Source organism: Scophthalmus maximus, chromosome 2 (assembly GCF_022379125.1).
Source record: "Scophthalmus maximus strain ysfricsl-2021 chromosome 2, ASM2237912v1, whole genome shotgun sequence".
Lineage (NCBI taxonomy): Eukaryota > Metazoa > Chordata > Actinopteri > Pleuronectiformes > Scophthalmidae > Scophthalmus > Scophthalmus maximus.
The window spans coordinates 15,853,815-15,877,088 of NC_061516.1; the positions used below are offsets into that span (position 1 = coordinate 15,853,815).

General features: G+C 41.0%; 2 protein-coding genes across 2 annotated transcripts; both read left to right on the plus strand.

Annotated features, from left to right (window-relative positions):
* Positions 1-10,016: 10,016 nt before the first annotated feature.
* On the plus strand, positions 10,017-15,321 carry wasf3a (WASP family member 3a). The gene is made up of 9 exons (XM_035626531.2): positions 10,017-10,190; positions 11,196-11,357; positions 12,994-13,128; positions 13,231-13,384; positions 13,465-13,582; positions 13,668-13,852; positions 14,285-14,506; positions 14,602-14,870; positions 14,990-15,321. Exons 2-9 carry the CDS (start codon positions 11,225-11,227, stop codon positions 15,145-15,147), a joined length of 1,374 nt encoding a protein of 457 aa, XP_035482424.2. The 5' UTR covers positions 10,017-10,190; positions 11,196-11,224; the 3' UTR covers positions 15,148-15,321.
* An 855-nt stretch (positions 15,322-16,176) lies between these two features.
* LOC118301242 (V-type proton ATPase catalytic subunit A) lies at positions 16,177-22,972 on the plus strand. Its single transcript, XM_035626530.2, has 15 exons — positions 16,177-16,317; positions 16,877-16,995; positions 17,707-17,835; positions 18,026-18,240; positions 18,330-18,467; positions 18,552-18,703; positions 19,104-19,266; positions 19,424-19,532; positions 19,793-19,915; positions 20,011-20,125; positions 20,707-20,770; positions 20,882-21,085; positions 21,743-21,837; positions 21,941-22,112; positions 22,261-22,972. Exons 2-15 carry the CDS (start codon positions 16,914-16,916, stop codon positions 22,351-22,353), a joined length of 1,854 nt encoding a protein of 617 aa, XP_035482423.1. The 5' UTR covers positions 16,177-16,317; positions 16,877-16,913; the 3' UTR covers positions 22,354-22,972.
* The last annotated feature ends 302 nt before the right edge of the window (positions 22,973-23,274 follow it).

Genomic DNA, 23,274 nt, shown 5'->3' on the forward strand with positions numbered 1-23,274 from the left:
GTCTCTTTAGAAAATGCCAGCAGCTGAAGATACAGACAAGATTAATGAGAGATCAATAACAATCAGTTTCCCTAATGTCTGTTGTAAATGTATCTCTCTCTCTTTCTGTGTCTTTGTCCAGGCACAACACTGTTCCCTGTTCAGTTCCTTTGGTTGAAGGCTTGAATGGAGAACTGAGCCGTGGCCTCGCTCATTACCGACTGGTCCTGTTGGTATTTACAGCATCGCGGTGGGTTGACCTCACAGTATTCATGGCCCCACACCTCACACCCATTCACTGTTGGAAAATAAACACGGCTGCACCGGCCCCCAAAGAGGGAGCCGTGTCCCCTGAAAGGATGCAGACGTTTTTTGTGGCTTAACTCAACTTTTTTGTTGGTTTGCTGCGACAATGCGGGATGCTGCACAAGGAAGCAGAAATCCAAACGCTAATGAGGAAATGAGGAACATCGCCTTTCCCGTCTTGAATGCTCCCCCGGGCCACTTTTTATTTCTGATCGGTCAACCATGCACAATCATCCACCTGCTACCTCTAAATGATGGATGGCTTTTTTGTGTGTGTGTGTGTGTGTGTGTGTGTGTGTGTGTGTGTGTGTGTGTGTGTGTGTGTGTGTGTGTGTGTGTGTGTGTGTGTGTGTGTGTGTGTGTGTGTGTGTGTGTGTTCTTTTTAAAAGAATTTAAATGTGTTTTCAAACATGTGCCCTTTGTGCCCGACGACACGGACAACACCGCCGGGCCACTGGGTGCTGGATTGTTGAAGCAGCCTGAAGAAGAACAGCAGTGCAAATAATTGAGCGTGTTGGTTTGTTTTGTTTTTTACATACAGCTACTTTACCCGCCAAAATAAAAGCGTATAGCCTAAAAGACAATCTGAACAAGTCTAAGTGATACAGAGAATGGAATGATTGTATAATTTCTGAAGATTTACATTTTAAAAACACAGAAATGATAATGCTGTGATTAAAGTATCCTGCGCAAACATAAACACCAGCATGTCTACAAATGAAGTGATAGTTCTTATGGCTGTGAAGAATTAAGTCTGATGCCGATCTGAGTCTCAAACAAACTTCTCTACATGCTCCGAGGCGTTGTTTTTTTGTATTCAAGCGATGAGGAGGGACTGAATGCGAGGACACCTGTGTTTGTGAGCAGGTGATGGTGCTTCATTTAAAACAGTTGTTTAAGAGGCTCCACTCCGCAGCCCGACGCTGAGGTTAAAGCCACAGAAGAAAGCAAAGATTAGAGTCTCATTGTGCTGATCGGCATTTAAACATCGGAATCTTTTGCTGTTCGTTTGACTGTGAAATCTCTGGAATCACTGTTTCCAAAGACCAGTGAGTGAAGCTCCTCAGTGAACCCGCCTCATGCAGCGTTTACCAACACTTGGAGTTCGACCAATGGGGCGAAAATTGCAACCCGGTTGCAACCTTAAGTAAATATATAAGATACATTATATACATTTTCTGTATTATGAAATATTTCAGTTAAGCTTACAACAATAGTCTCTTCATTCAAGCTTCTAAAAGGGGCTTTTTCCCTTTGATGGCCACGCCGAGAGAAACAATTCTGTCAGAACCCCAAGCCTCGGCAAAGGCCTACAAAGGGCCATTCCTGAAAGGACGAGGAGTTCTGAGAAATAATAGAAAAGCAAATGTTGAGAAATGTGAGCTTAGAAGACTAGAAAATTTAATAGAATGTGTAGGGATAGTATTAAATGCAATTCCCAGGGGAGAGCGTGAAAACAAAAGGCCAGCAGAGAGGGGTATCGGCCGAGGTCAAATTGTGTCAACCTGAGTTACGTTCAGATGAGCGCACGGAGGTTGACCTGTGTACCAAGTGTAAGGCTGCACCGGCCTGTTTAAAAAGCTTGCTTTCATTCCAGTTCCTTGATGTCATTATATCTCCAGTGGGCCATGTGCCTCCAGTTGACAGCCTCTTGGTTTTGACGACATTATTTTTTTCAAAGCTACCCATCGGTGAAAGCGTCCCGTAATCAGCCGCATTTGTGAAATGGCACATTTGTGATCTGGCAACAAATTAGGCTATTCATAAATACAGAACAATGACAAGGATCCCAGTGTTCAGAGTATAACTTTCAAAAGCCTGTTTCAGTGCGGGAGCACGGGCATAAATGACCGTATCGCTCTCCGTGTCGGTATGGGGCCTGGAATAGTTCAGTTTATTCTTAAGCTTTATCATTGATGTCATGCAGGGATTAACAATATAAGGCATTACGATGCTTTATATTACTGTGCTGAATTTTCTCATGAAGAAAAGGTGTTGTGAAATTGAAGGTTTTGTAGTTAAGCATGTAAAACTTGCCAGTCAGTACCGCACTTACACATCAGCACAGACATTGAGTGACTTGAATCACCATAAGACAGTCATCATGCTACTGCCGCTGTTAATAGCACATCTCTCCAATTACAGTATCAGCTCAGTCACGGTGCCTGATCCAAGGTGCTTTAGAGAATTATACGATTTCGGACCAAACACAGGTCCAGCTTACAAAAAAAAGAGCTACCACGTGGAATGATAGATTACTGTAAGCACTGTTTTCTGGATGGCATTTATGCCTGTATGTGAAGATTAAACTGATAACTAATATGAAAAAACTAACCACGCTCAGGTTCAGCTTACTTATTTCTTCTGTGGCCCACAGAGGAGATGAGCACGACTTAACTAAAACATTTGGCAGGAGATTCAGTCACAAACATGCATAGGTTACTGATCTGAGGAGAATCTGAGATGATATTGAAATGGAAGATATTAATACTTTTTTTTAAAGTAGCCTACTGACTCTGGGGAAATTATATGGCCATATAAATGATCCATTCTCTGCTGAATGTAAATTAAATACACTGTTTTACACTATAGTCTCTTGCATGGGAGGGTTTTTATTTCCCAATAAATGGATCATGGAGCGTAAGCTTTCTATTGCAAACATTAGATAGCAGGCTATTTTTTTATGGCTAAAAACCACACATTGTCATTTCTGACATGACAGAAGTCTGTTCCGGTGCTGGTAGATGTTGTGGACAGAGCCGGACTGTTTCTCCCTGTTTCCACTTATTTGTAATAAGCCAGGGAAGCCAACTTCTAGGAGTCGCCTCGTGTTTCATTCCCGAATTATCAATCTTCTCTTTTCACTCCTAACCTTTAGAATATTTAGCTAAAATGTCAAGCAACTAATTTAAAGTAAATCAAAATGCAATGTCAGAATGTTCCATCCAAATTTTTGAATTGGGTCAAGCAACAATTTGACATTAAAGGTGAAAAATCTGCACTTGAAAACAATAACCATATGCCTCAGTCCAAGTTCAGAATCACCAGCATCGTGGGATCACTCACAGTGAGTCTGCAGGCCACTGAATGCTGAGGATGATGATGAAGATGTGGTTAGGAAATGCCACTATAGCCTGGTCAGACATAAACAGTACATACCACAACAGATAATAGAGGCCATATTGGGAAAGAGGAAGAGAAACTGCAGGATTGAAACATATAAAGAAATATTTCGGAAAACAAATAGATAGTTTAAGAGATTTATTCTAAAGAGTGTAAATACAGAGATATGGTAAAAGAAGTAAAAGAATTGCATTGACACATAATATTTGTAATACATGTTTCCGATCAATAAAAGAATTCTGCAGTAAAATCAACAATTGGTGAAAGAAGCCATGAGGTTTTTGTCCAAAAAAAAAAGAAACACTTCCACCTGGGACCTGCTGTCTGGGACTGATGGCCAAATAGTTTAGTTAGATATCCACCTTGTGGTTGTAAAGTAGTACTACAGTTTTTACTTTTCTAATGAAGGTGCATGTTGATCATGACTTCATGACACAATTAAAACTTAATTATTGCTACGGTTTTAAATTACAAATTAGTGAGCTAAAACACACCATGATTGAGATTAATATTGTCTTTGTCTGCAGAGAGACTCCAGGTGTTTCTTTGAGGGGGAAAGTGTTTAATTTGTGAATGGTCCTTATTAAATTATGGCTCTCCAGCTCAGAAAACCCGTGATTTCATTTCAGCGACTGCCCTCGACTCCTTATTTTGACATTTTGCTCAGAGGTTGTGAACAGAGCTCAAGTTTATCTGGTCAAAGTCATCTGCATTGTTCATCAAATAAAGTCGCCCACTCATTTTCACCTCTTTATATCTCTATTTGAATTGAAAACTCTTCAGGGCCTCACGTGCCCCCTGAGTTCTGCACTGATGATGGACGTTTTCCCTTTCTTTTTTTTTCATCCTGGCTGCACTTCGTGGCCTTGTCTGTCTTTGCAGAGATATTGTCCTTTCTTCCTGCCACCCAACACACACGATGAGATTCCTCAGCGCACACAGTCACACAGGCCTTTAGACACTCATTAGCCCCAACTAATACAATAAGTGTCACCTTCCATTACATGGTGCAGGGCTGGATATCAGGATTGGAAAGCCACCAAACCTCCACACAAGGGGCGCCACCCCCTCATGCACGGTATTGTCTTTCAACCACAATGTCGAATTGTTTTGTATTTGCTCTTTCTCTAATGCCTAAAGTATAGATAAATGCATATTTATATGCTTAATATGGATAAATGCACATGCTGGATGTTTCTTTCTGGCTTGCGTACCATATTACAGGCTACATTTAAAGGTAGAACTAAAGTGAAACACATTCCTTCATTGTGTGGATCTTCGTGTTAACTCTGGGGTTTGTTTCAGAGCCGGCAGCTGTTTACAGATCCACCACACCCCACCCTATTCAAGCCTGTTGTCTTGCATGTGAACAGCACATGCGGAGTTGTGAAAAATCTTAATTAAGACTCCTAATTCTCCATGCTGTCGCCTGACCGAGGCTGTGCACTCACGTGATGCTCTGATGAGGGTGGATGTTGCTGGATATAGGGGCTCGTTGTTGTTGAGTTGTATGCTTTCAGATGGCAGCGTGTGAGGAAATATTTTATTTTCTTCACAGATATTTGACTCTTTAAGAATATGTCACATAGAGTAATGTTGTGTTAGTCTTTAAAATATCCCACAACGAAATTTCTGTTTCAGCTTTCCTCCTTTTCAAGAAAATATGGAGTTTGACATTTTAATTGGTTGTGTTGCCTCTCTCTTGGAGACACAACCTTTCTCTGGTTTGTTAGCAGTGCACATACACATGGTAATTTGTTCTCCTTGTTATGAGGAGAAGTTACAGTATGCCGCACATCACCACACAGATTGAAAACAAAATTATGTGTTTGCCACTGCGAAGGTGATTTCAGCAGAGGCCCTTTGCTTGTGAGGCTTCTCCCTCTGAGTGGTGGCAAAGGGCATGTGGTCCTCTGTGTGCAGCAGATGCCCCCCGAAGGAGACTTGCAACAGATGAGTCGACAATGAGCGTGACATGTGTTAAACAGGCGAAGCCCCACAACACTGACATTTGACAAGATGATGGGCGTAGGTGATCATTATTGTCTCCACTTAAGCGAGCAGTAAATATTCAGTGCGGGGTGATTTGAAAGCAAAAGCCGCAATGCAAATCAGAACAGATTTTCTTCAATGGCTGAGGTCCATGCAGAGATCGAACACAGCTGACTGGTAAAGTGAGGTCTAGTTTGTAAATATGCATAAAGCATTGTAGATTGATATGTAATATTTCAAGACAGTGACTCAAATAATGTTGTTTTGTTTTCTTAAATAGTAACTTATAATGTTCATTCTACGTGTCAGAGACTTCAGATTCTTTCCTCGGCCACTTGTACTTGTCTACTAACAGACCTTCGACCCCGGTCCTTCCTGGCTGACAAAGGTGCCAATGATGGTGAGTCAGGCATGGGGAGCAACATGCCAAGGAGGTGCCCCCCCCACACACACACACATACACACCCTCAACCCCCCCCCCCCCCCCCCCCCCCCCCCCACCCCCCACCTCTACCCACCCTCCAGAACCATTTGGACCACAGGGAATGGGTTAATCACATTAGAGGCCCAGAAGAGAGATGGGAAGTAGACAGTACCGTGACAGCCGGGGTAGCACTGGCACGACTAATCCCGTTAGGCCAAGGAAAAAGGGGGACGCCATCGCGCCTACAAGGCTGAGAAAGAAAAAAACATTTTCCCAGGAATGAGTTCACCTGTATGGTAACACAGAGAAGTTGGTGGGTTGATGCCTATTAGAAGAAACAATCGCACTTGACACATACAAATGTTTTTTTCATGCTGGGCACCACTTTATTGTCAGCGCCTGAAAAAAATCAGCCGCAGACAGTGGCATTGCCTGAGATCCTCTTTCATGCCACGGTGAAGCAGTCTCTTTCAACCCAGTGCTATCAGTCTCCCAAACAGTGGGAAGATGGGGAGGGGTGCTGTAGGATGGATAGAGCTTACTTCATCTGCCTTTTGTACGTGCACCCGAGTTCAACCTTAATGTAAACCTTTGCAGGCAGGATATGAATAGGATGCTCTCTATAAAAAATATATCCTGCTGGGTAATCCGGCAGATGGCCACAGTTGCAGATACTACAGCCGCGGCTGGACACTGCAGGGGTGACAGGGAACGTCCGATCAGCAGCCACTCTTCAGCTTGGGAGATGCAGAATCAAGATTCTTTACTCCCCTTGGCAACGCTGGGAAACAGAGCCGTCAGTTTAGATCAATCAAGTCTCTACTTAATCTCGCCCACCATTTTTTTCTCTTCATTTTTTTTTTTTTTTTTTGTATCTTCCCCTTTTGTTGTGGGGATTAAGCCAAGTGGTAAAACAGTGATTTAATGATCTTTCCATGGCTATGTGCACCACTTAAGCCATGAGACAAACAAGCTGAGGCATTCGAAGAGTCACCCCCTCTCTGGGCGGCTGCTCAGGAACTGTGAGGCTTTTGATACGGTATTAAGCTCCGGCTGATTATTTTTCCCACTGCCGTGTGATGTGTTGCACTTTGCTATGGGAAAATTTAAGGTTTTGTAAAAGGCCCATTGTAAACAAGATGAGTAGAAAACAGTTGGATGATTGCTCGGTGATAGCTTCATATGATACAATGAGTTTAAAAGATTTTTTTAATGCAGTGGTCACGTTACTGTACAAGATAATTTGAAAATGGAATACAAACTACATATTTTTAAACCTGTAGGTTGTTAATTACTAATAATGGCATTAAGATAAGATTTTTTAGGAATACTAATAAATGATAATAACAATAACAAGTTTATGAAATTCATAATGTCATCATAAAAGCAATTCATATATACAACAACAGGTCAGATAAAAGAAACCATCAACATCATACAGTGTGTAAACTAACAGTGAGTCCAGTAGATGTAAGGGCAAAAACAGAAGACAGAAAATATTTGCAATTGGTTTTAGTTTAATTCAAAATAATATTGTGATCAAAATATCCAGAGATAAGTTTTGTATTTGTTTTTTTAAGTTTTTACAAAAGTGCCAGTTTGCTCAGGTGAAGAGTAGAGGACTCAACGGGTATCTAGAGTGCTGCTCCTAAACTTTTTTCTTCATCGCTCTCTGCGCTGATCAGCAGCAGGGTCTATTCAATGAACAAATATATTTTTGTTTAACATACCCACAAACCTAATAGCGAGTCAATGATGTCAGAGCAGCTACAGTCAAAATTCAACGCATATTCTATGAATCCTTTGGTTTGATGTGTCACAGCTATCTTGGAAAAGGTCACACACGTTCACCCCAAGATGAACTGCTCATTCAGTTGTACTACCAACGACAACCAACAGATGGCACCAAGTGACACATGTAAGGGCATCAGAGGATTCAACTCTACCTGACTGGATTTGTTCACAGGATATAAGATACAAGATTGCAGATGAACTGAAAAGTTAGACAACAACATTTCCTTAACTTCAATTTTCAGTAAATTTTAATGGGGCACGGAGACTCACGAAAAAAAACAGATACAAAAAAAAAAACAGGTTTGGATTTTTAGTCTCAAGGGGAAAACTTGAAAATTGCTTTCCCCATACTGTAACTTTACATGTATACATAAAGTCCATACATACATTATACAGCACTACTTGAGCATCTGCTTGAAATGAAAGGACTATGAATATGTGGAAGAACTAACCTTGTGTGTGTGTGTGTGTGTGTGTGTGTGTGTGTGTGTGTGTGCGTGTGTGTGCGTGTGTGCGTGCATGTGAGTCACTCTCACCGGCTAATAACTGGCAAGGCATTGGCAGTGATCAGTATAGAATTGGACTCGAAAGCCATGATGGGAGGACAAATATCAGAGGACTGTCTGTGTGTCAGTGATGGAGGTGTCAGTGTTTGGCTACGTGTGAGCACTGAGTGGGTATAAGCTGGTGGTCGACTGCATTGTGTCAATAATGGCTATAATGGGGAGGGTAAATACTGTATTGGGGTTAATACTTCTGGGTTGGCCAAGAGATTATGACACTGTCTGAAAAGTGGAAGACCCCTCTGTGAAATGATTTGCTCCCAGGCTCAGTGAACTGACACCATCAATAGTTCATGTACCTACAAAGACAGTCACAAAGCAGCTTTTAGATTTCACATTGAAAGGCCCGATGGAAAAAAAAACAATGCTGAATCCAAATTCAAAAATGTGGTAGGGATTAAGAACAACAGCTTCTTCAGCAAGAAACTTCCTGGATTTACATAATCTGACAGACAATGTAACAGGCCTTGATGTTGTGATTTGTTAAAATGCTGCCTGGTATTGTGGTGTGGTTGGTTATATGTTTTCCCCCCCTCATTACCATTGTTTTATTATCAGTGGGGTCTATTGAACTTTCTGTACTAAAAACACCGAAAACACCTGCTGTTATGTTGTCTTACAACATACTTTTAAAAATATATGTATTTCAATTTTAGGCCTGAAAATAATTGTTTTTGACACATCTTGGTTTCAATCATTTTTTTTGCACGAAGAAGTATACTGTCATACTTCTCCGTCATGTTAGCCGTTTGCCTGAATAATTAAAATTCACGTGCCACTCAGGAAAAATGAGACGTTAAATTGCCCTTTCCACCCGTCATGCGTTGTTCTACTTATAAAGATTTAAGCCTTCATATCTGGGTTACCCCCCCCCCCCCCCCCCCCCCCCCCCCACACACACACACACACACACACCTCCAACGATCCAGATGATGCCATCTGTGAGAATAGAGCAGTGTGTGTGCGTGTGTGTGTGTGTGTGTGTGTGTGTGTGTGTGTGTGCGTGTGTGTGTGTGTGTGTGTGTGTGTGTGTGTGTGTGTGTGTGTGTGTGCGTGCGTGCTTGTGTGTGGCTTTTAAATCAAATGCAGAGCGTCTCATTTCCCTATTAATCCAGGTTGTCCCATATAAGTATATAAGATGTCAACAGACGGGCTGGGACTGAGATGCTGCTGTTAAAAAAATCAAGGAACGACTGATTGAAATTAAAGGTTAAATAATTAAATGCAGAGGAATAATAATGTGAGGGTAAAGAATAAACCAAAATGCATTTTGATTTAATTTTAGTTTTTGCAATTAAACAGTTGGTTAATCAGCGGGAAATTCATCAAAAATATTTGAATGTATCAATGTCACCAAAAATTCCAAACAGTCTTTTGTTTACTTCTTCTCCCTGAGTGAGGCTTTGCTTTTTTCTTTCTTTCTGTTTTACGTTGATCTGTACATTTGATATTTTTTGGCTGGGACACTTGGTCAGACAAAACAAGCACCTTTAAAAGTGTGTGAGGGGTATTTATATTATTTTCTGAAAGAAGAAAAAAACAGCCCATCACGTTAATCAATAATGAAAGTATTTATCAGCAGCATCCTTGTTTGATTGGGTACCATAAATATTAGAAATTGCCATATTAATATCCAGTCCATAGGAGCCAGTTTATTACCTGTAGTCCATGAAAACACACCTAGCACATCCTGGAATAAAACACTGTGTGTCAAATGGCCGCCATGACGACTATGATTGGATGAGAGCAGTAAATCTGTTGACCAAATCCCCTCATGGCTCAAGCTGTGATCTGGACCAGAGAGATTGTTTTCAGAGTGAAGTCCGTCATGCAGAGATGACGACTGTCACTGTCCAGCACACGCCTGCAGCAGGCCAGCACAAAGTTTGTTTGATTTGGATGAGACGGCTTGTACTCGACTGTCACTGCTCCTTCTCACCGTACTGACGAGAAAAAAACAAAGACACGCGGTGAACCAAGGAACAAGCAAACTCATTGGCAACTCCATGGTAAGATGTAGATGATGCTGTTGACATGTTCTTGTGCATTGTGGCAGTATTGAAGACTTTCGATGACTGGGATGCTGCCCTAGAAACAGAACAGTTCTTTGTTTTCTGTGTGCTTCCTTCCTAAGTCATTCAAATATGATTTGTTAATGCACATCTCACCTTCTAGAACCTGAGAATATGTCGAAATGTTTCATGTTTTTCTTTTTCTTTTATAGAGACAGAAACTATTAACTGATCATCAAAATATAATTTACCTGTTGATCAACCAATCAAGTAATCAACTGCTCGTTTTGGCTCTGCAAGTGCAGTGCGTGATCAAACATGCAGATTGTGTGTGATCAAACAGAATCTGTGAATGATGGTAGTTGTTGTAAGCTGATGTGTTTTTATTGTTGACCTGTGACTCACCGCTGTAATCACTGGCTCTCACTCAATCCCTTGTTCCAAGTCCATTTTACTTGAATAAAACAGACGTTTCTCAGCAGGAGAAATCATTTTAATAATATACACAATGGTACACTTTGACAAGTGGAGATGAACTGTGATATTCAACAGCAAATAGCTCGATATACAAAACGGCAAATAAAATCTCAGAAGGTTTGATTATGATTTTGAATCTGATCGTTACACATTCAAAAATGAATATACTCAAAACAATAAAGAATAAAAGGTCTGCCAACTGCCTGTGTTACATCCAGTTTAGGTCAAATAAACAATTCCAACATGTTTTAACATGCTATTCATATCTGTTATTGGTGTTCATATCACGTTACACCGGTAAAATGGTCAACTTACAGAAAAACTGGCAAACATTATTCTATTTTTTTGGTGAGAACATCGATATACAGTGACAGCTATATGCAATAAGCTACAACAAGTTTGGTGAAAACCCATGCGTTGCATATTACTATTGATGTTGATTCATGAGTAGACAGTATTAACAGTTGTAGTCTGCAGGTTGTATTATCCAGTGAGCTGTCAGCACTGACCTGTGTGTCCCGACAGGTGCTGTGGTGGAGATTTGAGACGGGGTCATGCCTCTGATCAAGAGAAACATTGAGCCTCGACATTTGTGCCACGGTACAGTGCCGGAGGGAATTGGCAATGAGCTGGAATGTGTGACCAACAACACCCTGTCCGCCATCATCCGCCAGCTCAGTAGTCTGAGTAAGATCAAATAGTACTCATATTCAGCAAATGTTTGTACCATCGTATGTCGATATGTTTCTTTAGCCTAAGATCGTCACAGGAGGGAAGCTGTGTGTCCCAATTTCCTAGCCACTGCTGATGTAATGTGAATTTACAGAATGGTTTCTAAATTATTTTCTTTAACATGCAGCATCATCTCAATTAATATTTCTGCCCCTATTGGCACACACATTTTTTTGTATCATAAATTATGGTATAAACACAACAGCTGATGAGAATCTCAGATGATTTGACAATGCACGACATGCGACTATACTTTGCATTAGAAGTGCTTAAAATGTTCTTAATCCTTGAAAGGTGATTATCAGAAAACCACAACAATAACACAAACCAAACATCCCAGAGTCATTTCATTTCTAGGCTTTTTAACGAGCCATGGGGCAAAAATACAAAGCAATTATCACCTGTTAGAGAAGGTGTATAGGCCACATTATTGTCTATGACTGCAGTCAGTGTGTTTGTGTGTGTGTGTGTGAGGGGGGTAGGTAAGTGAAGTTACAGGAGCTTAGAGCTTACGGTAAAGCTTTGAATCACAGGCAGATAAGACCGAGAGTGAGTGGGCGGAGACACAAACCATGGACACAGGCAGCCTCATGATGGTTTCCACATTAAGTGGATCTGAGCTTGTTAACGTGTTCCTTTTACGCTGTTACGTGCAGGGAGCCAATACTTAATGCGAGTGTATAATCCAGAGAAATATAATGGATTCAGACAGGCACTACAGAATCCCTATATGTTGTAAGACAGATGAATATTTACACACACACACACACACACACATATATATATATATATATATATATATATATATATATATATATATATATATATATATATATATATATATATATATATATACATATATATATATATATATATATATATATACATATATATATATATATATATATATATATATATATATATATATATATATATATATATATATATATATATATATATGTATATATATATATATATATATATATATGTATATATATATATATACATATATATATATATACATATATATATATATATATATATACATATATTGTTAAACAACAAAATGTACAGCAATTTATTACATATCAATTCATTTCACATTTTTTTTAGTCCTAATTTAGTTGGATTACACAGATTTAATACAAACAAACCAATGAATTTAACGCGATGCATATTCATCAGTCAAACGTGGAAAGAAACAAGTAAGACTGAAAATTATGTGATAGGTCTAATTCTAATTCATTGATAGGTCAATGTGTTATAAATACATAATGACCAGAGTTAGATGTTTGTATTAATTAATCAATTTTGTTTCCAATTCATTTTTGGATTCAATGTTAACAAAGCCTATTTGTTTGAAATCATATTAATTTTATAGTTTAATCTGTGTAATCAAAATGGATGGACATTTTATATACAACTAAAATACATTAATCTTAAGTATTAGGCGAAAATATTTTAGTGAGGGTAGACAACCGTCCAAAACAAGTGTGATTAATGAGAAGGAACATGGAAACAATAAATGTAATGTTTTGGAGAAGACATCTGACACATTAACATTTCCTTCTGATTTTTGCTCTGGTTGCAGGTAAACAGGCAGAAAATGTTTTTGGGGATCTTTTTAACGAAGCCAACACGTTCTACGTGCGTGCAAACTCTCTGCAGGACCGCATCGACCGGCTGGCCGTCAAAGTTACCCAGCTGGACTCCAGCGTGGAGGAGGGTGAGTTCATTGGAAATCATTTGCTATCATGATTTAATGTCTTCTTTTCTTCCCTGTCCTCCATCCTCTCGACATGTGTACGTTAAAGTGATGTTTTCTCAGTCTCTCTGCAGGACATTAACATGAGGAAGGCATTCAAAAGCTCGGCAGCCCAGGATCAGCAGGTTTTGTCCAAGCACAGCACGCCGAACTCTGTGGCGGACATGTACAACGGCAGCGACAGGCCTCCTCCCCTCAGCACCCTCACTGCCTACAGGTATACTGCATGTGCTGTGATGGGTGATCACAGGTTGCAGTTTCAAGTGGGAAGTCATTTTTATTTTCTTTTGAATACAGAGAGGATTCCACTGATGCGATAAAATTCTACTCTGACCCACTCTACTTCTTTGACCTGTGGAAGGAGAAAATGCTTCAGGACACGGAGGACAAGAGGAAAGAAAGGAGGAGGCAAAGGGTGAGAACACACTCTACCCACTTCCTTTATCCTTATGTATTCATTCAACAATTGTTTTTTTAACGCTCATGTTCATCTTCCCCAGGAGCAGAAGCGATGTGTGGAAAGCAGCACCCTTCAGCGTGAGGTGAAGAAGGTGCGAAAGGCTCGAAACCGCAGGCATGAGTGGAACATGATGGCATTCGATAAAGAGCTCCGCCCGGACCACCGCCATCCACAGACTCTACGGCGAGGGGCTTCATCCGAGGGCTCGCTCTCCCCAGACGGCAGGTCGGTGCTATTGTTTCTAGAGAAAGTAGAGATGTGTTGACCTTAATGTTTCATAGTCACTAGAAGTTCACGCACAACATCAGGATAATAATGTAAAAAATTCAATATCATAAGGATTGTCCTCATGGTCACATAAAATGTCCTCTGTGTCTCTTGTTTCTCACTCTTTACTTTTGAATTGAATCAAAAACAATTGTATAACTTCATTTTATGCAGAAATATGATAATCAATACAAAAATATTCGGAGGAATAAAATCTAAACTGGACTTTAGATCAGGCCTATTATATAAGCTGTTATATAAATAACAGGGAGTGACACAAAAAGCAATATCTCTGTTGTGTGAAGCTTGAGTCTTGATATTGTTACAACTCCACCATCTGGATATGTGAAGGCATCAGCATGAGCTCTCAGTCTCTCATTGTTTATCCAGGCCTGACCTCCCAGACTACCCCGTCCCTCCACTGCCTGTCCACGCCACTTGTAACTTTGCCAAGTCTCACGATTACGTCCCTGGCAATGCACAGCCCTCGCCACCTGTGGAGCATGAATACCACAGCATTGATGTCAACTACAAGAGAGTAACCTATGCCCCGGCAGAGCCTCACACTGCGGACCGAGTGAACGGTTCAATACTTCCACCTGCGGATTACAAGTATGTTTGTTTAGTCCCATTTGCATAATTGTAGAGAGAATTTAATATAACATTGCTTTTTCCGATATAATCCTCTTTCCTTCTCCGCGGACCAGCTGTGTCCCCCCATCTCCTGCCCAGGGCCCGCCCATCCCATCAGCACAGACAGCCTTTGGATTTCCTCTGCCACCAACACCACATAATGGAGTTTTGAATGTAGGCCCAGGCTACCCGCTCCCACCTGTGCCGCCCCCAGGTCCGCCACCTCCACCTCTCCCCTCACTGGCTGCACCCTCACACCTCCCAGGACACAGCAAAGGCAGCAGAGCTGAGACTAAACCAGTGAGGGATGCAAGAAGTGACCTGCTATCCGCCATTCGCATGGGTGAGTTTGATATCCTTGTGGTCATGGATAAAAGCTTTTTGACCCATGACCCTTTGCTTGTCAGATATACAAGATGCTTTTAAAAGTTTTAATATATTCTGCATCTGTGCCACTATTAGGCATCCAGCTGAAGAAAGTCCAAGAGCAGCAGGAGCAGCAAAACAAGCGTGAGCCGGTGGGGAACGACGTGGCCACCATCCTGTCCCGACGCATCGCTGTGGAGTACAGTGACTCTGACGACGACTCTGAGCTGGACGAAAACGAGTGGTCAGACTGACCAAGACGTTCAGTGTAGCACTCGGTGGAAGTTTTGCTATCCTGGATCTTCAGTGCAAATGAGGCAGCACTGTGAATCACTCTCTTTGGCTCTACCTAGTAGCCTAATGTCTGGTCACTGCTGCCAGAGTACAATTACTTATTGTATTATAAATGAATAAAAAACATAAATGAGCGGTTTGTGTAGATTTTTTGCAAAAACAGATTAATTGTATACCTAATAAATGTTTAGTTTTCTACTACTGATGAAACATCATGAAAGTTACTATATCTCTTGTGCTTTTCCTGCTATGACAAGTCAAAATGTCTTCTGTGAAAATGCCTGTTATTTATGAATCAGTTAATGGAACTACACATTCCTGGTAACATTTTGGACTAAATGTACCTCCCCTCCCTTTATCATTTGAGTGTTTGATGAATAATTCTCTAAGATATTTGTGTAATTGCTACCTCAGTCATTTCACTGTCCCACAGCACATGTATTATGAATTGTTGTTCTGCAATTAAATTATTTGTAGTGATGCGTAATTATGATTTTTGACATATCATTAATACATTTTTAAGCATTGGCCAGACAATCACATTGTTATTGTCTCCTCTGTTATCATCTTCTTCCTCCTCCTCCTTTAACTCTGTTAGTTATTAATCACAGTGGTCACTATAGATCATAAGAGATTCCACCACTCAATCCCTGAAGGAAATTGTTATATATATATATATATATATATATATATATGCCTAAAGGTCCTTTGCCTCACATTTCCTGCATGTCTGCACCTTTGTATTTAATTAAAAACTGCTGGAGATGACCACAGTTGGTTAATAGAGGTGAACAATTCATCTGTATTCCAGCAGAGGTCAGTGGCGCGCATGTAGACAGTGTGTAGCCCGGAGGAAATCAGTGAAACAAGAAGAAGAAGAAGAAGAAGAAGAAGAAGAAGAAGCAGAAGAACGTATCGCCGACCAGGAAACTGTTGCGCACACGACGCCATGTTGGTTCTACAGAGCGCCCGGCCACGTCCGAATGGAGGATCCCGTTGAGCCACAATGGAGATGTTTTCTTCCCGTGACCGTCCAGTGCCTGTCAGGTGATTAACGCAGCTCCTCCTCCTGCTGCTGCTGCTGCTGCTGCGGTACAAACAGACCCAGGACAACTGCGTATCAAGACAAGGTGAGATATCATATAAGGTTTTGGAGACTTTCCTCCCAGTCATGTACCGAACACTGTGTGTAAACATCCATTCATTTAGCTCAGCGTGTATGTGATAATGTTGACGGCGAGGACGGCTAAGTGTTCGCTAGCAAGTCACCTGACTCGTACGCGCACACGCACAAATCGGCTTTGCTCTCAACGTCCGAGTGTGTAGTTGCTCACACAACGTCTGCCTAGAGAACAGATCCCGAACGACGACGTGATGTTCAAACTGTGCTCTGTCCTCGACACCGGGGAGAGGGTCGGAAGCGTCGGTTAGCTTTCAGCTGACTGGCCTAACACCGGTGGACTCCATTCATTTCACAACAGACTCCTGAGGCCCCTTGTGTCACAGGGAACAGACGCATGCATCCACCTCAGTGTGGCGTGTAAAATGTGTGTATTGAACAATAAATAAAAAAGACTGACACGTTTCCACCTGTAACTGTAGTCTGTCTGTTATTGTTGGGAGCTGTGTGGAGGTGTGTCAGTTGATGTGACGTTAACTTGACAGTAACTGTCTCATTCGTTTCTCCAGGGTTTTGTTCCTCTTTCTTAGGACAGAACCTACCAAGATGGATACCTCCAAACTTCCCAAGATCCGGGATGAGGAGCGAGAGAGCGAGTTTGGATTTGTCCACGGGGTTTCTGGACCAGGTCCGCTTTATAATATCATGTCGATTGTATTTTTTTATAATGCATCTGATTGGTTAAAAGCTACTGAACTGGGTTAAAGTAACCATTAGGCAAGGATGATTGCTTGTTTGACAGTCTTTCACACTGTTGTGGCTCACACTAGAAATCCTCTTATTAAGATATATGTAATTTTATGTTGTGATATAGGATGCACAATGTGATGTGGGGTCAAAAAACCAGATGGTAATCTGTTTTTCAGAATACCTGATAAATAAAGAAACAATTTCTCACATTGAAACAAAAATCATACTAAAAATCCCCAATCGACGTTACACTGAAATATAGATCAGGAAATAAGGATTGCTACTGTGAAGCAATCATATGAAAAATCTTTGATTGTACACTAATCTATCTGCCTGTGTTGTTATTTATCATCATATTCGCAAACTCTTAAAGTGGTTCAGCAACCAAATCAAACAGTATCTAGGTTCAAATCCTGGTCACACTTGGTAAAACTGGATAAGACAAAATAATATAACAAATATAAAAAGGACATGAGCGTCATTTCGGTTTCATGGAGCAAATGAAAGAAAATTTAGAATCTTATTTTCTATTCAAGTCAAACTGAATCACTTATTCATCCAAGGATTTGTCTCAGTGTGCAAAAGCTTTGGTGAGTTTTAGCATATTCCTATGCAACAGATTTGTTTTTGTGTTGTGTTTTCTAACTAGTGGTGACAGCCACTGCCATGGCAGGAGCAGCCATGTACGAGCTGGTTCGTGTCGGTCACAGTGAGCTGGTGGGAGAAATCATCCGTTTAGAGGGAGACATGGCAACTATCCAGGTCTATGAGGAGACGTGTATCCTTCCTGCTGCTCTAGCACATTTCTCTGCACTCACGCATGTATCAAACCATGTCATAATCTTCTGTTAAAACTGATTTCACACAGTCAATTTGACAAAGGAGCATTTAAAACTACTTAACTGTTAACTTATGTTAGCAGTCAGTGCTTGCAGTATGTTTTGATTTTCCCTAACGCCACGCTACAGCCGGTGTGTCTGTTGGTGACCCCGTCCTTCGAACGGGAAAACCCCTCTCTGTGGAGTTGGGACCAGGAATCATGGGCTCCATCTTTGATGGTATCCAGCGGCCGCTAAAAGACATCAATGACATCACTCAAAGTATCTATATCCCGAGAGGAGTAAACATTGGTGCTCTTAACAGAGATATCAAGTGGGAATTCTCCCCAGGCCAGAGTCTTCGGGTAAGAAAAAATCTATTTTCAGTGTGACATAACCTGAACGTGTCCGCTCCTCGATGGTTCTAACTAACGTCACACGATCCCCTCTGCAGGTTGGCAGTCACGTGACCGGCGGCGATATGTACGGCATGGTCTTTGAAAACTCCTTAATCAAGCACAAGCTGATGCTTCCACCTCGCAACAGGGGCACCGTTACCTACCTGGCCCCACCCGGAAACTACGACATTTCCGTAAGTGAATCACAACAAAGCTCTCCTGTGTGGTCAAAATCTCTCATGGCGTTGATTTTCCTCATGTGATCTCGTTGCATTCAGGATGTGGTTCTGGAGCTCGAGTTTGAAAGTGTGAAGGAGAAGTTCACTATGATGCAGGTGTGGCCAGTGCGACAAGTCCGCCCAGTCACAGAGAAACTACCTGCTAATCACCCGCTGCTGACTGGTCAGAGAGTTCTGGACGCACTCTTCCCGTGAGTAATCATGTCGAGATATAATGATGTCTCATTTCTCTTCATAACTGCAGACATTAAACAACTGGCCCGCAGTGGTGGAGGCAAGAATTCTTTATGTAGATATATCAGAAAATCTTTATTCGCTTTCTATAACTCTCTATATCGCTTTTTTCTTTGAGTCTGTCCTCACAAGTGGAGTTAATTTGCTGATTTGGCTTATTTTTTGGGGGGATTTGTGTGAGAAGATTTGTGTTTTGACTTGAGGCACTTTAGTCTCTGTCTTGTGGTTTGTCTCTGATAAAGTGAGTCATTAACGACTGATTGCTCACATACCATATGTGTAACAACTTATTTTATGGTGTGTGGTCAAAATCTGTAAGCTGCGTGTATAAACCTCACGGCTTTTGTGCTGTTATAGTTGCGTGCAGGGCGGCACCACCGCCATACCAGGAGCCTTCGGATGCGGAAAGACGGTGATCTCTCAGTCCTTGTCCAAGTATTCAAACAGTGACGTCATTGTCTACGTTGGTTGCGGGGAGCGTGGAAACGAAATGTCTGAAGTGCTGCGGGATTTCCCTGAGGTTTGTTCTGGGACACGCTCAGCTTCTTTTGAGCTTTAAACAGGAACAGAGGAGGAACAACTTTGTGTTTGAAGACAAAGACACTGTCTGTTTATAGCATCAGTGTTCATGATGTGTGATGATGTGTGATGATGTTTACTCTGCTCTTGCCCGACAGCTCACCATGGAAGTCGATGGTAAGGTTGAGAGCATCATGAAGAGAACAGCACTGGTCGCCAACACATCCAACATGCCTGTGGCTGCCAGAGAAGCTTCTATTTATACAGGTACCAACCGCTCACATGACATAAATCTGTGTTTAATTCAAACCATGATTTTTTTTTTCTACTAAAAACCCCAAAAAAGAAAATAAATTTTTCCCTTTCTTGTTTTTTTTTCACGAGCAATGGGACAACTTAAAAGACCATGAAATCCAATTTTGAATGTTTGCTTTAGTAGCTAACTTAAAGTAAATGCCTTAGTCGTTTTAATATTTGCACTTCTATTACATAAACTTGAATGTATTTTTATATATTCGCCTTTGTAGGTATCACACTGTCCGAATACTTCCGAGACATGGGTTACAACGTGAGCATGATGGCTGACTCGACGTCTCGATGGGCTGAAGCTCTGAGAGAAATCTCTGGGAGACTGGCTGAAATGCCTGCTGGTAAGTTCATCAGTTACAGTTATGATTATTATTTTATATCAACAGACATTAACTGCGAAAGCTACAGTCACAATTGTGTCCGTCGTCCTGTGTAGACAGCGGTTACCCTGCGTACCTGGGCGCCAGGCTCGCCTCCTTCTATGAACGCGCCGGACGAGTGAAGTGCCTGGGAAATCCAGAGAGAGAAGGCAGCGTCAGCATCGTCGGAGCGTGAGTTGACTTTGGCATAAGCAGCATCTTTTCAACAAATACTGTGCTTATTGAAATCAGCTTACAGTGGGCGATTACATTTAAAATTTCATATATTTCAGGGCTTTTTTCATGCTAATTCTCATGTTCAACCTATAAAATACCTACTACTACTACTACTACTACTACTACTAGTAGTACTATTACTGCTCCCTGCATTATAAAGTCATTTCCTACTTATGATCAACTAGCAAATGCATCTTCTTGGTGCATGCAAGGCTCCTTCAGCAACCAAGTTTCACTTCACTGCTTCACACAAACTGAAACTGTGGATGGCAGGAAATCAAATGTAAACAAACATCCGAACCTTTGGATTACATGTTGTATAATTTAAGCAGCTTTGGTGTTAAAACTACAGTTACTACTTCTACAAAGCTGGATTTTGAAGATTTCAGTGATATATGTTTTTTAAAAAGACTTTGATTTCAACATTTTTCATGGGAGTAAAAAAAGTTGGCCGCCTATCAGAATAAAACCGAGACATGCAAGGTACATGAAGTATTAAGCTGACTTTTCTTTTAATATGGTGAATTCCATCTTAGTGTGTCGCCCCCTGGTGGAGATTTCTCAGACCCTGTCACTTCAGCCACATTGGGAATTGTTCAGGTAAGTAACAGGGCAACTTAAACATTTGTCTTAATTCACCCTTCACTCATTGTTTCCTTTTCGCACATCTTCCCGAGTGAGCGTCAGTGTTGGCCACCGTCTTCTCTGCAGGTGTTCTGGGGCTTGGACAAAAAGCTGGCGCAGAGAAAACACTTCCCCTCTGTTAACTGGCTGATTAGCTACAGCAAGTACACACGAGCTCTGGATGAATATTACGACAAACATTTCCCTGAGTTCGTCCCTCTCCGTACAAAATCCAAAGAGATTCTGCAGGAGGAGGAGGACCTGGCCGAGATCGTGCAGCTCGTAGGAAAGGTGAGGCACAACTAGACTTTATAATGCTCTATAAAACGTCTGACCTCAAGAGTAACTGTAGAGTAACTGAAGCATAGTATTAACACACATCGTATGCTGAATACATGTTTTTAAATCTGTGGCTCGGATAACAACTAATGTAAAAAAGTTTAATTGACAGGTGTGTCTGATCAAGAACTCTTGATCCTCAGACCTTCAATGGATAGAATATGATATATATATATATATATATATATATATATATATATACATATATATATATATATATATATATATATATATATATATACACACACATACATATATATGTTTATAGCCAGACATCACTTTTTATAATTAGAAGAGCTCATTGATATTCATTTGTATGGATTTCTAGGAGATTCTGCATATATTACTATTTTGAATTTTACCTTAATAATGTTGGTACAAGTATAAGTGACAATTTGTATCCGTGAACAAAACAGCCAAACTGTAAATATTATTTAATTTCTTAAAAAAAATAAAAAATAAGATTGTTGCATTTAATGAGTGAAACCCTCTGAGGAGGCGTCTGTCACAGTTGTAGAATTAGTCATTCAAATTGTTGGCACGCTAACCTCATCAATCAATCCACTGCTCTGCAGGTATAATAGGGACTGATCTTTTTTTTGTTCACAGGCTTCTCTCGCTGAGACTGACAAGATCACTCTAGAGGTTGCTAAGCTGATTAAGGACGACTTCCTGCAACAGAATGGTTATACCCCCTATGACAGGTGAAAAATTCAACAAAATCAGCCACTTTTAATTGTGTATGCATGTGAAGGGGAAACATTTAAATATTAATCCCTCCACTTGATAACATGTCACTGCACAAAGGTTCTGCCCCTTCTACAAAACTGTGGGCATCCTCTCCAACATGATCGCTTTCTACGACATGGCCCGACACGCGGTGGAGACCACAGCGCAGAGTGACAACAAAATCACGTGGGCCATGATCAGGGAGCACATGGGAGAGATCCTCTACAAAATCAGCTCCATGAAGTTCAAGGTACGCGACCGCTTCTCGTTTTTTCAGGGGAGATGATCTTGTGGATCGTGTTTGAGTTTGGGGATTTTCTTTCTACTTTTCATCAACCAAGATAAATAACTTCATCTCTGTTGACGTACTATGTGTGTATGTTCAATGAATTCTTCAGGACCCTGTGAAGGATGGCGAGGCTAAGATCAAGGCCGACTACGCCCAGCTGCTGGAGGACATGCAGAACGCCTTCCGGACCCTGGAGGAATGAACGAGTTCCGTACCTCTTGTCTCCCCTCCCACATAATTCAAACCACAGTGCAGATGAAACCTACCCATGTTCTGGGTGTCTGCCTCTCTCGTGCAAACTTCTGTCTACCTTGGTGTTTACGTCCTTTTAAACATTCCATGACCTGGACAAATTTGTGATTTGTTTTTAGTTGATTCTTGACTCATCTACTTCAGAAACACAGCACTGGAATCCCAACGGGAGCCCTGAAATTATGATGATTAAAAAGCACTTACACCAATTTAAATTGGGCCCCAGTCAGGTGCTGCACTTGCACTCAACTGCAACTTGCAACAAAGAGTGGAAAGGGACACCCCCCCCCCCCCCCCCCAGATATGACGGTGATAAATGCAAATTATTAACAGGATCATGCACATGGGTAAAGGGACAGATGCAGTGTGTCATATCAGGGGGGTTCAAATCATTCTTCCACCTCTTACCTCTTAAGTGTGATTGTGATGTTGTGGACTATATACTTGATATTATGTACAAAAAAATGTGAATGGACGAGTCTGTTAGAGTTTAATTTGTGTTGTGACAGGTGTCTTACTATTACAATCATGGTACATTACTGTTGTGTGGAATAAATGTTAAGAAATGACCAAAGTTTGTTGTGTCACCAAGATCCAAACGTGTGCAGAGAATTAGTATTTTATTTTACTTATCTAATTCATTATGAACTATATAAGCTGAACATTCAAGGGAATCAGCCTTCGTGACCACGGATATTTAGTAAAGGACTGTCACCTCTAGGTGGCGCACACGACGCAGAGAAAACACTTCCCCTCTGTTAACTGGCTGATTAGCTGCAGCAAGTACACACGAGCTCTGGATGCATGGTTACTATTAACTAACCTATTGAAATGTAATTGTCCAAATACATTTATTTTTAGAAGAATCAAA